Source organism: Arvicola amphibius, chromosome 12 (assembly GCF_903992535.2).
Source record: "Arvicola amphibius chromosome 12, mArvAmp1.2, whole genome shotgun sequence".
In the NCBI taxonomy this organism is placed as follows: Eukaryota; Metazoa; Chordata; class Mammalia; order Rodentia; family Cricetidae; genus Arvicola; species Arvicola amphibius.
In genome coordinates, this window is record NC_052058.2 from 64,433,130 (window position 1) to 64,451,460 (window position 18,331).

General features: G+C 48.7%; 1 protein-coding gene across 3 annotated transcripts; it reads left to right on the forward strand.

Moving 5' to 3' along the window:
* Window positions 1-8,267: 8,267 nt before the first annotated feature.
* Window positions 8,268-17,218, forward strand: Tex35 (testis expressed 35). 3 transcript variants are annotated; one of them, XM_038349999.1, is made up of 9 exons: window positions 8,268-8,306; window positions 8,977-9,015; window positions 9,613-9,681; window positions 11,252-11,308; window positions 11,937-11,996; window positions 16,001-16,065; window positions 16,245-16,434; window positions 16,772-16,815; window positions 17,105-17,168. In XM_038349999.1, the coding sequence occupies exons 1-9, from the start codon at window positions 8,268-8,270 to the stop codon at window positions 17,166-17,168; spliced, it is 627 nt and encodes a 208-aa protein (XP_038205927.1). The 3 variants fall into 3 exon arrangements, with proteins under 3 accessions (XP_038205927.1, XP_038205928.1, XP_038205926.1); XM_038350000.1 differs by having other exon boundaries at window positions 17,108-17,168; XM_038349998.1 differs by lacking the exon at window positions 16,772-16,815 and having other exon boundaries at window positions 17,108-17,218.
* Window positions 17,219-18,331: the final 1,113 nt, after the last annotated feature.

Sequence of the window (18,331 nt, forward strand, 5' to 3'; positions counted from 1 at the left end):
TCAATCCTGGATACTGAGGGAGGACAGGCACTTGCCAGAAAGAATGATGTCGTTGCACCCACCAGAGCTGATGAAGCTGTCTGTCGCTGAGAACAGCTGGAGAATTCCTGTGCCCAAGAAAGAACAGAGGAAAACACTTTTTTTCCTATTCACTTTGACAGAATATATGATTTATTTTGATTCTTTTAGATGCTACCTTATGTAATTTTTGAAGCTCTCTTGTGGCCCACTAGGTTGGTTTCAGGAGCTAATGGATCACACCCAACAGTTTTGGGGGAAAATCTGTCAGCCCTGTGGAACCCACAAGCCCAGGACTCAGGAATCTGCGGTACTCCATCCTTGAGCCCAGACCCTGGACTCACAATTGGGCCATCCCATTCTAGTCCCTGGAATTCAATCTCACAGCAAATCTTGTCAACTACAGCAAGCCTTCTGGAACTCTCCACCTGTAACTGTGCCCTCTGTGCCCTCTGCCACTTGGGCCTAGATCGTCACCCTCTGCTTCCGGCTGGGGTGCTCCACATTTTGTGCTCAGTGATGTGGGCTTTACATGGGGGCCACTATGACACTCTCATGGTTTCAGTCCCATGCTCATTGAGGGGACCTTCTAAAAGGGTCATGTACCATCCCGTGCTTGACCCTGGCCTCAGCCCAAGAAGCAAACCCTGCCTGCGTAACACACCAGCAGCTGGCCTAGAGCTGATCTGGCTGCCAGGGACCTGGTCAGCTTCCCACTCAATCCACGCCTCCCCTCCTCAGAGCCACCCCACCGCCACCCAAAAGCCCTCGGGGTGTCTTTCCCCAGGAGCTGCCCTCTAGATATGATGCCCTGGCTATAGTTCTCTGCAATGGAAGCTTGTGGAGGTGGGGAAAGGCATCTCCCTCCCCAACCTTAAAATGATGGCTAAAAAAAAACATTTATATCTCCCCACTTTGTCTCCCAACCAACCTAGACATCTAGGACCTCTGGGGGTGCATGGGGAGCAGTGCACCCTCTTCCGGGCCCATGTGGGGTCTTACCTGTCATGCAGAAGGAGAGCAGCAGCCATGCAGGCAGCATGATGGTGGCCTGGCAAAAGCCCCTGGAGCTGATGGCCTCCTGGACAGCTGAGCCTCGTTTGCTCACTTTTTTCTGGCTCTCTTCTCTTTCCTACCAAACTGACAGATTTTCCTAAGCAAATACTGAGTGCCTGCTGTTTGCCAGGATATGGCCTGAATAAAGATGGAAACATCCTTGTCCTAAACTCAGGCAAAAGCACCATGGAGCCTGCAACTAATAAGCAGAGCGGCAAGAGGGGACCCATCCTGGGGGCTAGCTGCCAGGAGACGGACGTAGTAGAACAATGCAGAGCCAGGTTAGTGGGCTCTTAGGGCCCTGGGATCCAAGGGAGCTAGTGACATAGTGGAGGAGGGAAAGGGGACCGAAGAGAGAAGAGCTAGACTCCCCATCACACCACCCACCTCACAGCACCCACCAGAGATTCTGTCACCTTCTCCTTGTCTCCTTCGTATAAGAAAGACTGTTGTGCCTGAACAGCTTGATCAGATCAAGATTATAGGGAGTAACAGGACAGTGATTCAAGCTTAGATCACAGAAAAGTGTGAAATGCCATGATGGTGCCCACAAGTCCCACCCCACCCAAGTCTAGGATCTGCATCTCAGTCCAGCACAGCCTGGAGAGAGAGGCACTTGCTCTGGAGAATCACAGCCACTTGGCTTGTGTTCTGTCTGCCCCATACCACCCCCATTATCCCCAGATTTCTCTGTCCCACCAAAGACCAGGTTTGTTTTTTTAAAAAAAAATAAAGCCTGGAAGAGACCCCTTTCTGCCCCCTTTTTTTTTTTTTTTTTTTTTTTTTTTTTTTTTTTTTTTTGGTTTTTCGAGACAGGGTTTCTCTGTGGCTTTGGTGCCTGTCCTGGAACTAGCTCTTGTAGACCAAGCTGGCCTCGAACTCACAGAGATCCGCCTGCCTCTGCCTCCCGAGTGCTGGGATTAAAGGCATGCGCCACCACCACCCGGCTTCTGCCCCCTCTTTTATAAAAAAAGCATAAGCAGATGGGCTGAGTGGACAAACGTGCATGCAGATGGCCAAAGCTTCCGCAATGGTGGCTGCCTCAGGGTGCTTCCTCGGTGACGGCCTCCGGTGACTGCATCCCAGCTAGTGTCAGGGAATCTTTGGACCACTCTCTAATGAGAGGACACCTTAACCATCATGGACTGGAAAACACTTGCCTTACCGCTCACCTTTTAATTGTGCCATTCGCAAAGGCTTCTGGTCTACCTGTCTTCAATGGAGACAGGTTGCTCATGCCCAGAAAGAAGTGAAGTGAGGGTGTAAGGACCGCCACAGCATGTTCCAGGGACAGCAAGTGGCACTTCAGGTGACAATTTAGCATGTCTTCTTTTTCCTTTAGCCCCTCGCTCCTTGAGAACAGGGACTGAGCACAGTTTACAGAACACTCACCCTACTGCTCAGCCCTGGATTTGAGACTCCATCTGCAAAGACTTGCAAGGCCAACCAGGAAGGCACTGGGCACCAAGAATCCAGGCTGTCACTCCCTCCATGGGGGTCGGTGAAAGTCACTCCTTAACAGCTACAGCCCAGTGTGTCTATCTCTCTCTGAGTCACCCCTCTCTTCCAAAAGTAAGCCATGCCCCTGCCTGGCCTAGCCGAATCTGCAGCAGCCAAGCTGTGCGATCAGGTTGAGGAACAGACACGAGGAGACAGGCCTAGGGCCACAGCTGGAGGGGGCTGAGGCTCAGTGCCCGGGGTTCACACTCGAGAGGATGTATGAGGAAGAGCTCAGGAGGAGAAAGGTGAGAGGACCCGACTGTGCCTGAGGCCTCGCTAAGGGAATCTGGAAAACAGAATTGTCCTCTTAGAGGATAAATGTCGCATGACTTTTCCTAGAGAGGCGTGAACAAATAACTCTTTCCAGCAGATGGGACACCGACAACAGACTAAGGAATTATCCCACCCAAGCCTGGCTTGGGAAACAGTGAGTCTATTGGGGCTACTTACTTCATCCTTGGTGACTCAAAGGCGACTGCATCACCAAAAATCTGCCCCCAGCATAGGGGCTTGTCTTGATCGCTAATTGATACCGAAAGTACAACCCACTGTAGGTAGTATACTTAGGCAGGTGGTCCTGCGCTGTGGTAAGAAAGCTAACATAAACCTGCCTGGCAGCAAAGAGCATCTTCCACAGTTCCTGCCTGGCGTTTTTGGCTGTGAAGTGAGTTTCCTGGTGGAGGTAATGTTGTGTGGGATCACAATCAGGGCTACTTATGGGTTTCTGCCTTGAGTTCCCTTGATGACGACCTGTGACCTGGAACTATAAGCCAAACAAACCTTTTCCTCCTCCCCATGTTGCTTTTTGTGTCTTGATTACTATTCTATTGCTATGATAAAGCACCATAGCCAAGGAAACTTATAAAAAGCATTTAATTTGGAGGCTCATGGCTCCGGAGGGTTAGAGCTCCTGACGTTCATGGCAGGGAGCATGGCAGCAGACAGGACAGCATAGCACTAGAGCAGTGGTTGAAAGCTTAGGAGAGAGAGAGAGAGAGAGAGAGCACACTAACTGGACCTGGTGTAGACTTTTGGCACCATCAAGCCCATCCCCAGTGATACACTCCTCCAACAAGGCCATGCCTTCTAATCTTTCCCAAACAGTTCCACCAATTAGAGACCAAACGTTCAAGCACAGGAGCCTATGGGGGCCATTCTCATTCAAACCACCACACTTTAGGTTGGAGTATATTTTTTTATCACAGAAACCGAAATGAAACTAAAACAGTCACTGGACAGAAGTCGGCAGCTTCCATAGGAAGTGCCCTTGTGGGTCCTGCACTTGCAGGACTTACCAAAGCCCTACAGTTGGCAGGTGCGTGCAAGCGCACACCCTTGGCTGGTTTGACTTTTGGGAGGGCAGCAGCAGAGGCTGGAGTTCCAGCGATGGTCAGAGCTACTGGGGAGAGCTGCTGACTCGGCTGCCGCTGAGGCTGAGAGCGGCACCTGCTCTCCGTGTGCTCCAGCGTCAGGAAAGTCCATTCCTGGTGGGACTGGGGGCCTAGCAGATGCCAGATTCATTTCCAGCTCATCAAAGTGGATTGGGATGTATGATTTTTTTGGCTCCATTAAGTCTGATCTACATCAGAGCGGCAACATATTTTGGCATTAAGTACAAATGAGATTTGGAATCTATTGAAGTCAAGCTCCAGAAAACCAGACAGCCTCTTTGTGAGCCCACGCTCCCTGCCAAAAGAAAAACCTCACTGCCAGCACAGAGCTCAGCCGTATAACAGGGAGCAAGCTTGGTGGGAAACACCTAATTATTTCACTCAGAGTCTCCCATTCACAGCTTGGTGACCCGGAGAGCCTCCTGGCTGACAGTATTCGTACTGGCACCTGATCTCTCTCCCTCTTCTCTCTCTTCCCTTGGCCCTCTCTACAGTGGCACTTAGAATTTGCCATTAGGTCCTCTGTCTGGAGTCACATGCAAACGTTAACTCAGCTCTCGTGACCTGGTCTCTGTAACCTCCTTACCCTTCATCACCGCCCCGGGCTTTAAGAAAGATGTTCTCCATCCCAGCCCAGGTCCCAGAACCCCCACTAAGGGAATAAGACTCAGTCTTCTAGACTATTCTTCAAACCCACTCAGCCTTGAGGTGCTAAGGACCTTAATGAGACATGTCAGTGTGAGCAGGGGTAACGAGGGCTGGAACCCTCCCACCTAGGATCTGTGAGCAGGGCTATCAAGGGCTGCTACCAGAACAAAACCTGGAACCCTCACACCTAGGATCTGTGAGCAGGGGTATCAAGGGTTGCTACCAGGACAAACCCTGGAACCCTCCCACCTAGGATCTTCAATGAGCTACCACATGAGACACAGTCCCTTAAAGCCCAGTCCAAAGATTCTGTGGTTCCACTCACTTCTGTTATTTCAGTGACAAATGGGAATTTGAAAGTGTCACGGATTGAGAGGAAGTAGTGACAGGGACAGCAACTGTGAGCCTTCCAGGAAGGGGCTGGAATTGGAAGGACAGAAATGCATGTCACATTCTACTTGGGTCCTATCCCAAGACAGAACATTAAGTCAGGAGGTCCCCGGAGTCACACTGACAGGGAGCGCTCCGGTGGCTGGTGACTCCTTGGTTGTCCTTCATCTTCTGTTGTGGTTGGTTGTGCAGGAGTGTTGGTTCCCTTGGGGTCTGGTAGACCTGGCAAACATCCTTGGCCTGGTGGATGCACAAATGAGAAAAGGCAACAATCCTCGAGGACACCTTCGCAGGGATTTTCCACTCCTCCTCAGCTGTACGGAAATGACTGGGGCTTCACAACGATCTGGGCACACCACGCTTATTCCCAAAACAGAGGAACCCCTTCAGATAACATCGACAGACTTAGCAATTTTTTCCCACAGAAACAATGTGAGCAGACTATAGCTATAGCTTCTCTGGTATACTATTTAAAGGAAAGATCAAAAGTTGCATAGTAATCCAAGGGTCAGAGATGAAAGACGACTTCACGCTGCACAGGGTAGAGCTCTTGAGGGTGTCTATAAGTCAAAGTAGGACAACACAGGAATCACCCCCATGTAATCTCTAACAAACGTGCATCGGGAGGTCCCTAAGATGGGAACTGAAGTCTCTCTGGCCCAGCGGAGCCACCAAGTACAGCAGGGCATCAAGATGTGGATGCTGAACTGGGTCACTTCGGGGCTGAATGGAGACTATAGCCAGAATTCTGAGAATGTTTATGAAATGCTCCATCCTCTTTGACAGGCTTTAGAATATCTGTAATCAAACAGACCCCCTGGGCACACAGGACATTCTCTCCCATTCTCTAGGCTCTGTGTAGATAATGGCTGAAGACTGAGCTTCATTGTGGGCCAGATACTAGCATATACAGTCCTGGAGTCATAAGAGACCAAATTCAGAGTCTTACAGCCATTTTAAGTGTCTCCATTGAGCCTCTGCCCACAACATTATCTCCATGAAACAAAAGCAGCCTGGGACCTTTGTAAAGAGCATCAAAATTACACCGACTTGGAGAAAAGATGCTCTGGTGTGTTTTCCTCGCTGTTCTGAACACTCTGCTGTCCCCCAGTCCTGGGGAAGCATGGGTGGGGGGTGGGGCTTATGATCCTGACCTGGCGCAGGGGGCCTTGTTCTGAAGGGGTTCTGGGAAAGACCTGGTATCCCTCGGGTCAGGACAGCCTATAGGAGGCCAAGTGACAGCAGTGACGTCCAGCAGTGAAACCCTGCCTCACCTTCATCTCTCGTAGCTACAAAATATTCTTTTGCTACAAAATAATAATATGTCCAGGTGTGGTGACTCTTGGCTGCAATCCCAGAGTCTGAGAGGCTGAGACTTGAGAGCTGCCATGAATGAGTTCAAGGCCGAGCTGGTCTACATAGCTGTGAAGGTTTGAATGAGAAATGGCTCCACTAGTCTTGGGAATTTGAGTACTTGGTCCCTAGTTGTTGGTGCTGTTTGGGGAGATGTGGGTGTGCAGCCTTGCTGGAGGAAGTAGGCGGGCTTTGAGATTAAAAGCCTCCACCGTTTCACCTGCTTCTCTTCCTTATGTTTGCATTTGAAGATGTGAGCTCTCGGCTTTCTGCTCTAGCTGCCATGCCTTCCCACTGTGGCGGACTTGCTCTGGAGCTCTGAGCCCAAATAAGCTCTTCCAGAAGTTGCTCTTGGTAGTAGTTTCTCATCACAGCAACAGAAAGGCAAAATAGCGAAGTCCAGGTCAGTTTGGGCTACAAAATGAGACTCTGCCAAATAAATAAATAATAAAAATAATGAGGAGGAAGAAGAGGAGAAAGTGGAGAAGGAAGAGGAAACTAATTTATTTAGGCTCATAAACTGGTTCCCAGCTCTTCGAGGATATACTAGTAACAATGATGTGTTTGGGTGCACCATGAGAAAGTAAAATGCACAGCATTGTTTGTGACGGGGGGAGCTTGTTTTTCACTATAAATCCCGTTCTCACTGAGGGTGATTATTTCCTATCTATATGTTTGACATATAGTTCAGTATGCCCACATGTGGGCTTGGCTAGGAGGTAGCCATGTAATGTCTGCTCTGCTGAGCAAAGGGATCATTACTTGCAGCGTTCTGAGGCTCTCAAGCCTGGAAGAGAAGATGTGTCCACTGTTACAGACTTTGAAACTGGTCAGCTGGAGCCAGGGTTCTCTCATTTACATGTGGAGAAATGAGGTCTGGATCCTCCCCTTGCCTGGACCAGTGTGAAGCATAATGTTCTTCTTTGGTAGAGGGGAGCGAGATCCAAGGCTTTCTCTGGGGAAGGGGCATGATTGGAAATAGCCACCTAGGAGGCATAGCTACAGTGGCTGCAGGTGGCTCTTGAGGAAGCTGACCCCGGAAGGACCCAGCAGCTGCACAAAGAAAAACAGGTGGGTGTGTGGGAGGTACCTGGTGTGGGCATAATCCACACATATCCTGGTTACTTCCCGTACTACTGGGCTACCTGTCCTCAGAATGCTCAAGCTGGCCTTTTCTGTGCCAGCTAGTAGCCCTTGAGACGAGAGGAGGACATGGAATCCCCACGGAGGAGGAGAGAAATGAGGCTCCCCAACTCAGATTCTGAGTCACGTTAGGCCCCAGGAGATGCCATGTGCCTCCAGTTCGCCATGTTAAACAAACACAAACAACAGCTAACCTCAGAATTACCTCTTGCATTACACACACACACACACACACACACACACACACACACACACAGATGAATCTTCTTAAGAACTATTCAATATTCCTTCTTGCCCCAACCCTCCTCTGGTGAGATAAAAGAGCCAAGAAAAGAGATGGTGTGGAGGTGAATGTGGGGGTTATATTAGTGAAGAAATAAGTGCCAGCAAGAAGCCAGCCATCTGGGACAGACTCTCCTGGTCAGTGGGTGAGGCCTTCTACATCAGGAGCGAAGGCTTGGCTTCTCCCAAGGTGTCTGTGCTTTCAAATAACTGGCTGAGGTCCTCAGCAGCCCCAGGCTTAAGGCCTTATGGCTTTGGAACCTGGTAAGAACCTTTGGTCTCAGGAGCAACAGTAGGCAGATCCGAAGCTGGTGACACTCCAGGCCAGCATATGAGTCCTGGCATTGTGACCTCAGCTGTTCCGCACACAAAGAGGTGGTCTCCCTATCATTGCCTAAGCCTGTAAGTTGCATAGGACGGTGGCTCGATCCCAGGGGGCTGTTGTGGGGAGGTTGGGAAGTTGAAGAACACCCTGGCTCTTCCATCATGTCGGCCAAGAGGGAAGAACTGAAGAAAGCCAACCCGGTAAAGGAAGAATATCACCAGACACTGCGAGGCCTCTGTGAGCTCCTGCCAGATGGAGGCAGGACAGAGAAGATAATGGAAATGACCCTTGAACCTTCCAATTTTCTTTCTTTGTTCAGAGCTCAAAGCAGCCTCAGCCTGGTGTGGGTGTAAATTGGTGCCTGGCCGTGGGGTGGGAAGGAACGGGGTCTGTGATGTCTCCACATAAGGTCTTCAAGACCCTTCCCAGTCCAGGACCCAGCCAAGGCCTGAATCCAACTGACCCATCTAAGGCTCAAAATAACCTTGATAAATGATTAAGCCCACTTTATAGATGAGGAAATGGAGGCCCTGGCACTGAGTAACATGCCCTCGTTGGTATGGCTAAAAGAGAGGGCAGGTTAGAGCCTGAGCCATTCTTTGACAGAACCTTTGGGGGCTTCCTAAAAGTTATTCAAAAGGGCTTTCTCTGTCCACGGAGTGTATGTGTATGTGTATGTGACACGCATACACTCATTGGAAACAGATAGCATGACCAGGCGCTGTGGCCAGAAGCAGACATCGTGCTGGGACCACACGAGCCTACACTCAACGGCAGCTAACGTGTGGTTGCTGGGGTCTCTTGTGAGGATTGACTGGTATCTTCCCCCAATCCTGACAAGTGGCTAACTGTGACCTTCCCTCTCTGCAGAAAAAGAACTACAAGGAAGTTTGCTTGGAGCTGACACAAGTAAGCTGTTTTGAAGCTATGCCTGGAGCCAGGCCTGAGATCCATGGGGAGGTCATTGGAGACAAGGGCCATTTCTTATTCTTGGTGCCAAGAACCTATCCTAGGTGCTGGGGGACACAAGAAAGATAAGGTCCTTGTTTTCATAGGCCTTCACAAGTGACCAATCAGACATAAACAACAGAGAAAGTTGACTGTGCCGCCTGTTACATGGAGAATGAAGATTAGGAGACAGGAAGGGGCGACTGTTTTACGGTTGGGAAAGGTCTCCCCTGGAGCAAGAACACAAGGACTAGATGCTGGCAGAGCAGAGTCTGAGAAAGAACCTTCTAGCTGGAGGGAAGAAGCATCCTGAGGTGGGAATAAGCCTGGCTGTGCAAGGGTCAGGGAACAAGAAGAATTGAGGCTCTCTGAGCCAGGAGAGGTGTGAACACACTGAACCTAGAGAAAGAAAAGTGCAAAAGGGATTTCTGCATAGGCAGGACCACCAGCTTCCCTTTGTGCCCTGTCTCCAGGGAGGGACAGAACTCAGGGTGGACTCTCTAGCCCTGCCCACACCTATTATTTCCAGTGCCTCTAATTTTCTGTTTCGTTCCACAGATATATGATCACAAAGAACATAAACAAGAAGGGCTATTCATCAAAAAAGGGATGACTCAGGAGCTGAAGGTCAGTGTCTGGGCCTACGTGGCCAGGGTACAGATCACTTGTGAAAGGGGTGGCCAAGCAGCTAACTTCTGAGTGTGTTGGTACCTAGGGGTACCTGCAGCCGGGAAGCTTAACTAAGCCCTGGTTTTTTATTTTTAATCTGTTACTCTAAAACAATTTGACTTACCTAAGTGTTACAAAGAATGGCATAGTGAATTCTAGCACATATTTCACCCAGATTCCCTAAATGCTGCCGACTTACCGCTGTTGCTTTAGTCTCTGATTCTGTCTGTCTTCTTTTCTACACACATGTACACATCAGTGTACACACACGCCACACACACACAACACCCTTCATATCTATAGGCTCCATGCCTTTGATTCAGCCAATCTGGGATTTAAAAGATTTGATAAAGCACTACAGATATTTTTCCATTGTTTCTAAAACAAGACGGTAGTAATCATTTGCATAGCGTTTACACTGCATGTGTATTGAAGGGGAGCCAGGAACGGCTCAAAGTCTATGGGAGGGTGTCCACAGGATGTAGGGGATGTCAGCATTAGCAAATTTGGATATCTGCAGGGTTCCTGTAATTTCTCTCACTGAGGAACTGTTGTGGGTACTTCCTGGTCCCCCCTTTCCTGGATAATGGGTGGGCATCTTGGTTGTATCTCCCTTTCCTGGGTTCTTCCCTTGACCTTCATCACAGGGTCCTGTACCAGTTCTCCATGGATACCCAGAATGACTGACCATGGACACTCTCTGAATCATTTGAGAGTTAAGCTTACCCAGATCTTTAATATGTACTTCCTAAAAAGGACCATGTTCTCTTATGGTTTTTATTTTTGTTTGTTTGCTTGTGTGTGTGTGTGTGTGTGTGTGTAATTATCAAAATCAAGTTATTAATAAAATCCTTATTTTGATGTCGCCAGTTGTCTCATTACTAACAGCAAAATCATTTGGCCTGGGGATCTGATCCCTGACATGTGTTTCCTCTAGCACCCCTCTCCCCAGCAACCCCTGGCTGTTCTGTGTGTTTGTGTGTGTGTGTGTGTGTGTGTGTGTGTGTGTGTGTGTCTGCCTGTGTGTCTCTGTGTGTGTGTATGTGTCTGTCTGTCTGTCTCTGTCTCTTTGTGTGTGCCTGCAGAGGCAGGAGAGGGCATCAGACCCCCGTGTGGTTGGAGTCAGAAGCAGTTATTAACTTCCAGCTGTGGATGTTGGGAATTGGGTTCCAGTCGTCTGGAAGAGCAGCAAGCCTTCCCAACAGTTAGAACATCTCCAGCCCATCATGTCTCCTTAGTGTGGATTACTTTTTCAACGTTTATCTTACCGGATCCTGACAGTTTTAAGGATTTATTTTACTGACGGATCCCAACTCTCTACTCATCCGCCTTTTGCAGAGTTAGGCTGGGGTTTGGGGGCAAACCTTCCGAAGCTGTGCTCTTTTCAATGTGTCCCCTGCAGGTCTCCCGGCCCCACTGTCCCAATACCACCCTTTCCTTTCCTCTGTTTGGTAGAGCCCTGTGGATGTGCCCTTGTTGACTGTTGAGAGATGTCTCCAATGTGTTTCTCTCACATTTATTTCCTCAGAATGAACTCAGGGAGGTGAGAGAAGAACTCAAGGAAAAGATGGAAGAGATAAAGCAGGTAACATGATAAGGTTTCAGCAAGAGAGGAAAAGTGGAACTTTGAGGGAAACCCTGAGGAGTCAAGGAATCAGGAATCACATGGGCGAAGCAGCAGACTGGCCCACACCTGGTCTCCTACAGCGTTCCAACCCTGGGCACCATAGAACATTAATTTCTTACTTATTCCATGCCTCTAAGCCCATTTTTCAAGCGATTAAGAATTCCCTAATGTATTAAAGTTGGGGGTGATGTGAAGAGGAGCTGTCTAGGAATTTGACGACAGTCACAGATCAACTGTGACTGTCATGCATCTTCCCGAAGAAGGCTGCACAGACACAGCTCTTGTTTCTAGGATATAATCACTAATAGCTCACTTAGGGAATGGGGGGACTAAGCAAGGAGGAGTAATTCAAGCATGCTCTGAGCCCCACATGTCAAAGCTGTTGCTAGAGATGACCTGGTAGTGGTAAACGCACACTAGACCCTTTGTAGACTTCTCAGGAAGAAAGGGGCTTATGCAGAATAACTATTAGCCATCCATTCCCACCTTCCAGCTACCACTTTACTCAAAATGCCCAGAAGGCCCCGTGACTGGCTTCAGGATTACACTTCAGGCCTTGTTAAATCGCATGTTTCTTTCTCACTAGATAAAGGATATAATGGACAAAGATTTTGATAAGCTTCATGAGTTTGTGGAAATTATGAAGGTAAGCTTTCACTGTTTGCCTTTCATGGGTCACAAGGGAAGTGACGGAAGAGATGGCAGGCCCCTGCTCTTGAGGTCCCTATCACCCACTAGACAGACTTGCAGGCTGTTAATTAGAGGTTTAGAGGTAGGGAGAGCGAATTAGGAGCTAAATCCTTTGAGAGAATCTGGGCCTTAGACTTGATAAAATTATGTCGCAAGCTTGATGTGAAGGTAACTGAAGGCCCAGCATGGTTCCCTTTTGGCTCAGAAAACAAGACCGATAACTGGGACCACAGAGCAGCGGTGTGCAAACATTCGTCTGTTTCAGAACGACTTGGGACAAGACCCCAGGTTCATACTCAGATAGGGCCTGGGCCTGGCTGACTAGAAGCCTGAGGAATCACTGATGCAGATGCATAAGCAGGCAAAAGGCAATGCCTAGAGTATTTCCAAGAGTTCTGAGGGTCACTAGGATTGCTGGGTTAAATGCATGATAAACCCACAGTTATCAAACTGGGGTAGTTAATAATAAGCAGGGAAATGAAGGAATGTAAGGGGTCCTTTGCCAGGGATGGATGTCCTGAGAATCCCCTGGGAGCCTATTAAACATCCAAACACCCAGACTCCATACAGACCAAAGACTGAATAATAACTATTTCAAACTGGAGTTGCTTAAGTGCTGCAAATGATTTTAAAATGTATGTATGTATTTATATACGTTATGTATGTACTGAGACAGTTTCTGTGACACACATTGGCCTCTGGCTTTCGATTGTTCCTGCCTCTCCCCTAGTGCTAGAATTGTAGGCCACCTCCCACGCTTGGCTTCTTCCCAAGGCATCTGGACATGTGCCTTTAGATGCAAATTGGGTCTTAAACACTTGAACAACATTCATCAGCCTCAGATGGATGAGATCAGAGAGGTCTGTCACACTGGCCCCTTAAACCTAGGCTTCCCTCAGAGAAACTAAGTCAGAATCTTTGCGAGTGAGTACCCAGCCCCAGGGACTTCTAAATTTCGCCATGGGGTTCTAGTAGTCACTTAAGGCTGAGAACCATATGCCCATCAAGTTTTAAATTTGATATGGGTGATTTTGGGGGGTACTAGGGATTGGATCCCCGGGTCTCACATTGCTAGGCAGCCTCTCAACCACTGAACTGGATCCAGCCCTGTGGTAAAAGGTGGTTTTAAATGTCAGAAGCAAAGGGTTCTGTAATTATAGAAGACCATTGCTCGACTCTGTGAGGAAAAACCTTTTCACTAGCTCTGTAAGCTGAAGTGCTCTATAACATGAACTTGAGAAATAAAAACCAGTAAGGAAAAGTTATAAATATGAATATAATGGCCAAATTTCAAAGTATTGATGTATTTGCCTATATGAATGTTTTAAAAAAGAATTAAGATGGAAAAATGCCATTGCAGAATTTAAAAGCAATTTGAGGAAATAGTTTTCCATAACTGTGATAAGGGACAAAGGGTTTATAATCCATAAAATATAGATCTCACACAAAACAATCGGAAATAAATGAGAAAATGGGCAAGGACATGACGGACAAGCCAGAGAGAACAGACGAAGACAGAGAGCACACGGCTTTACAACAGTGTGACTGTGCAGTTAAGTAACACGAAGTTGGGGCCCGAGAGACAACTGAGCAGCTCAGAGTGTGTGCTGCTCCTGCCGTGGACCCACACTGGGGGGGTGGGGGTCACAACTTCCCATAATTCCAGCTCCAGGGGATCTGAAGCCTCTGTCCCTGGAAGGCAGCTGGACTCAAGTGCACACACCCAGGCACACACACCACACACACACACACACACACACACACACACACCACAGCATCTATCTTTAAGTAATGTAACTATCACACCCAAATTTTGGGTTTATGACAATGAGCTACTGATCAGAGTACTAATTCATACAAAATCGGAATATTAGAAAATAGGCATTCTCAAGGTTTATCCCATGAGAATATTAAAAACTGTCAACATGACTGAGTATAAACTATTTTCATTTCAGGATTATTTATAACAGCAAACATTTGGGAAGAGCCACAAATTTCCAACAATAGAGAAGTAACTAAAGTATGGTTTTCCATATATTAATATTAGGGCTTATAAAAAATGCTTAATGTAAATATATAGGAAAAGGATTGGAAAATAGATGCACCAAAAAGGCAGATAGCAGTCCTGTGATTCAGTTTTTAAGTACTCTCCTGCTTTATCCAGCTTCTTTGCAAAGGGCATGTACTATTTCTATATTAACATGCAAACACCATAAGCATTTTATTGGTGGCCACTCTGGGTATGGGGAGGCACAAAGAAAGCTATTTCAGGCAGGGAACAGCTTGGGCACAGCAGGAGGATGGCTGTGTTTCCCAGTCATAGGGGAGACAAGCCATGGAGTGAGGTCATCTGGGGGAAACTGCATGGGCACACGGTGGATACTGATGGGATTTTAGAAACAGCTGACAAGTTGGGACTTGCCTCTCTAAGCAGCAAGCAGTCTCTGGAGCTTCTTAAAGAACACACAAGGAGCAGCTGCTGGCAAGGTGGCCTGGGAGGCGCAGAGCAGGTGGGGAAGATCTGCAATTGCCTCCCGCTGTGATAGAGAGAGAGAGAGAGAGAGAGAGAGAGAGACAGAAAGAGACAGAGAGACAGAGAGACAGAGAGAGACAGAGAGAGACAGAGACAGAGAGAGACAGAGACAGAGAGAGACAGAGACAGAGAGAGAGAGAGAGAGAGAGGACTAGAGGAGGGGGCAGGGAAGAGGGGAGAGAGGAAGGTGACTTGGTGGTTCTTGGTGACAGATTCGGGATAATGGAGTCTTTAAGTGAGTGTCCATAGTGACCCCAGAGTGTCTATCTGGATGGACAAGGCAGTGGAGAAGTTGTCAAGCATAGTGGGCGAGTGGAGCTGACTTAGACCGGGAAGGAGAGGCTGGGCTAGACTTGAAAGAGTAAAGGACACTGGCACGGAGTGCTCAGCCCAAGGGGCGTGTTTGGCCCTAAGGAGATTTTAATACTGTTCCCGTGTATTCTGACATTTACAACCATCGACACAGCTGTCTTCAGAAACCATCCCCTCCCCACCACTGGTGTGACTGCTTTGTCAGCTTTTTGCATCGATTAAGCTGGCTCAGAATCTTTCTGTATTAGAAACACTTTCACTGAAGAAAATTGTTTTTATGACCACCACACTCACTGTCGCTCACAATGAATACTGTCAATTACAGCTTCTGCACCCTTAGGGATTCTTCTTGCCCACCATTTCTTTCCAGCTTTTCCCTGGCCAAATTCTATAGATATTTTTCTCCTTTAGTTCTCAGTGAATAATAAATGAGCCGTGTTGTTTTAGCTACTGTCTTCTATTTCGTTTTTAGGATTTTTTTCATTATTTTAAATTAGTGTGTGTGTGTGTGTGTGTGTGTGTTTGTGTGCACGTGCATGCGTGTGAATCCATGTGTGTGTTTGTGGGGTGTGGGGGTGGATGCACGAGGTGACCAGATGTATTGGATCCTCTGGAGCTGGAGTTAAAAGCCGGGTGCAAGCTGCCTGATGTGGGTGCTGGGAGCCAAACACTCATGTCCCCTGCAGGAGCAGTGTGTCCTCTGAACCACTGAGCCGTGTATCTGGCCCTCACCTTACTTCCTCATGCACACACACACACACAGAGAGACAAGGGTTCAAACACTGGAGTCAGAATCTCTGAGGTTAGAGCATGTTTTCTTAGCTGTGCCATTTCACGGGCATCAACTCAAAGCCTCATCCCTAAGGTCAGGCAGAAGAGCTCCTAGCCTCTAGCTCACCTAGTGGCCATGGTAAGTCTTCTGCCTCTGCCTGTGCTCTAGTGTCACTGTGGAGCTGGGGTGGAAGGTGACTGTCAGGGACATGCCCCATTCCCCTTAGCCAAGGCTGGTGAGGATTCTTGGAGTAAAAGATAGGAGGAGTTAGCGGAGAGAGAGGGAGGAGGGGAGCTCCAAGCTCTTCAGAAGGAGAATTCTAGTCTTGGGTTCTCTCTCGAAGGAAATGCAGAAGGAAATGGATGAAAAGATGGATGTTTTAATGACTATACAGAAGAACAGCAAGCTGTAAGTGTCACCTCCTCCCTCCACTTTGCTCAGCACCCTGGGGGCTCAAAGAATGCACTCCTCAAGGAACTGCCTTGGCTGGCCCCACCTTTATGATGGCTGGAAGTCAAGGCCTTCCATGCACCCGTGTGCGGGTAGAAACAGTCTCCCCAAATCTCTGCCCCCTCCTGACCCACCAGTCCCCCTCAAAAACAACCAAAGGAGCAGCAGGAACTCGGGCAGATAGGAAAGACGGACAAAGATCCCCAGCTCAGACCCAAGAAAATGGAAGAACCTGATGGAGCATCATCGGCTAGCAATAAGACGATGATGTCACAAAAAACAAAGACTAATCCACCGGGTCCCCTTCATTCCTGTCAGAGTTGCTGCGTAAGTGAATTCCTGTGCACCCTCAGCACAGTCTACAGCCCCGGGCTGCTCCTGCCCTGACCCTCTCCCCTCTCCTCCCGCAACCCCAGAGCTCTTGCCTCACCCTACTCCCAGTCCTTGAATGAATCCCCTAGTCTGGAAACCTTCCTTAGCTACCTGCCTTCGAGGCTGCGGTGAGACTCAAGCCACTGCTGTGCAGCCAGCCCCTAGATGTGCCTGCTCCCGAGTTCTGCTCAGTCAACTCCATCCTTCTCTATAGCGAAGCCTGGTGAGGTGCCCAGCAGGCTGGCCAGGGAAAAAAATGATCTTTCTTGTGCCGTTTCTGTCCCCTCTACAGGAGAAATGTTTGTTGTGTGCCCTAAAGAACAACTGCCATCGGGGGTAGGTAGAGCCATGCGAGAAGGGCCTTCTCGATTGGACTCTGGTTATCCCAAAGGAGTGAGCTTCAGCTTCCTTTTGAGGCAGCCCTACCTGTGGGTGTCCAGGGACTAGGGACTGCGAGCGGGGTTCCGCCACCCAGCATAATCACCCAGACATAGAGGATGTGGCACCAGGAGAGAGGATTTGGGTGGCCGACCCTAAGGTGTCCACAGGCTCCCTTGGTGGGGAGGGTACCTCTTCCACGGCAGCCTCAGCCTGGCCCCAGGTCCCCCACCTTTCTCCCACCTAGCAGGAGACCTTCACACCATGCCTGGGCGCCCTTTTCACCTTTGTCATCTGGAGCTGCTTTCTGATTTATCTGTACTTCAGCCCCGATGAGATGGAGTATGTGCTTCCAACCTAGTCCAGCCGTGGAGCCCGCCAGCAGCTCCGGCTCATCCTCTTTGCGCCGCAAGGCAGGGTTTTCTGCCCTCTCAAACACCCCATCCTCACCCCACCCAGGCTTCCACCTGGAGATTAAAGACTTTCACTTAAAGTCCAGAGGTTGTTACCCTTTTGAGTACTAGCCCAACATTTGGGTGCCCAGAGCATCACTTTTTGGTTCAACATATTTTGGACCCCAGTTCCTCTTCCTTTCCCTGTTGGTCAGTGGGACATTCTATCTGAGTGATCTCAGTCTTGTCTCTCTCCACTCCATTGGGCCCTAAAAGTCTCAGGTCAGAGCTCCAAGATGGCTGGAAAGTATCAAGCCCCAGTTTGTGTAGACTCAAGACACATGCCCACTGCCCTGCCCACCTATCCTCCACAGTCTGCACCCCTGCAATATGACCTGGATGTCCACATTCTGCACCCCTGCAGTATGACCTGGATGTCAGGGGTAACTCTGGAAACCTCCAAGCCTTAAGTCTGACAGGACTGCACTGTTCCCCTCTAAGGTCTTATGGCCAAGTAGACTGTGATAGCCCTTGTCGTGAATTCTAATTGGTCTTAATAATAAAAACTGGAGTCAGATATTAGGGGGTGAAAACTGAAAGATCAGAGAAGCAGATCAGCCAGCCACTAAGAGTTTTTACCTCTATGAAATCCTCAAACAGAAGGGGTGAGCTCCTGTCTTCTCCCACCTTATACTCCTCTTTCTACCCAGCCATATTGCTTCCTGTCTCCACCTCCCAGTGCTGGAATCAAAGGCCTGAACCTCCCAGTGCTGGGATCAAAGGTGTGAGCTTTGTTTCTCTTTTTGACTGGTTAAATCTCCTGTAGCCCAGTGTGGCCTCGAACATTTGATCTTCCTGCTTCCTCCTCCCAAGTGCTGGAATTAGAGGTGTGGGCCACCACTGCCTGATCTCTATGGTTAACTAGTGGCTAGCTCTGGCCTCTGATCTTCAGGCAAGCTTCATCTGTTACCACAACCTTTTTTGGACTCTGGTGAGGTTCACCTCCTTTCTGCCTTTGCAGAGGGAGCACTGTCACTTGTCCCTTCAAAAGACTTTTCACAAGTTGGAGATGAGCTGTGCAT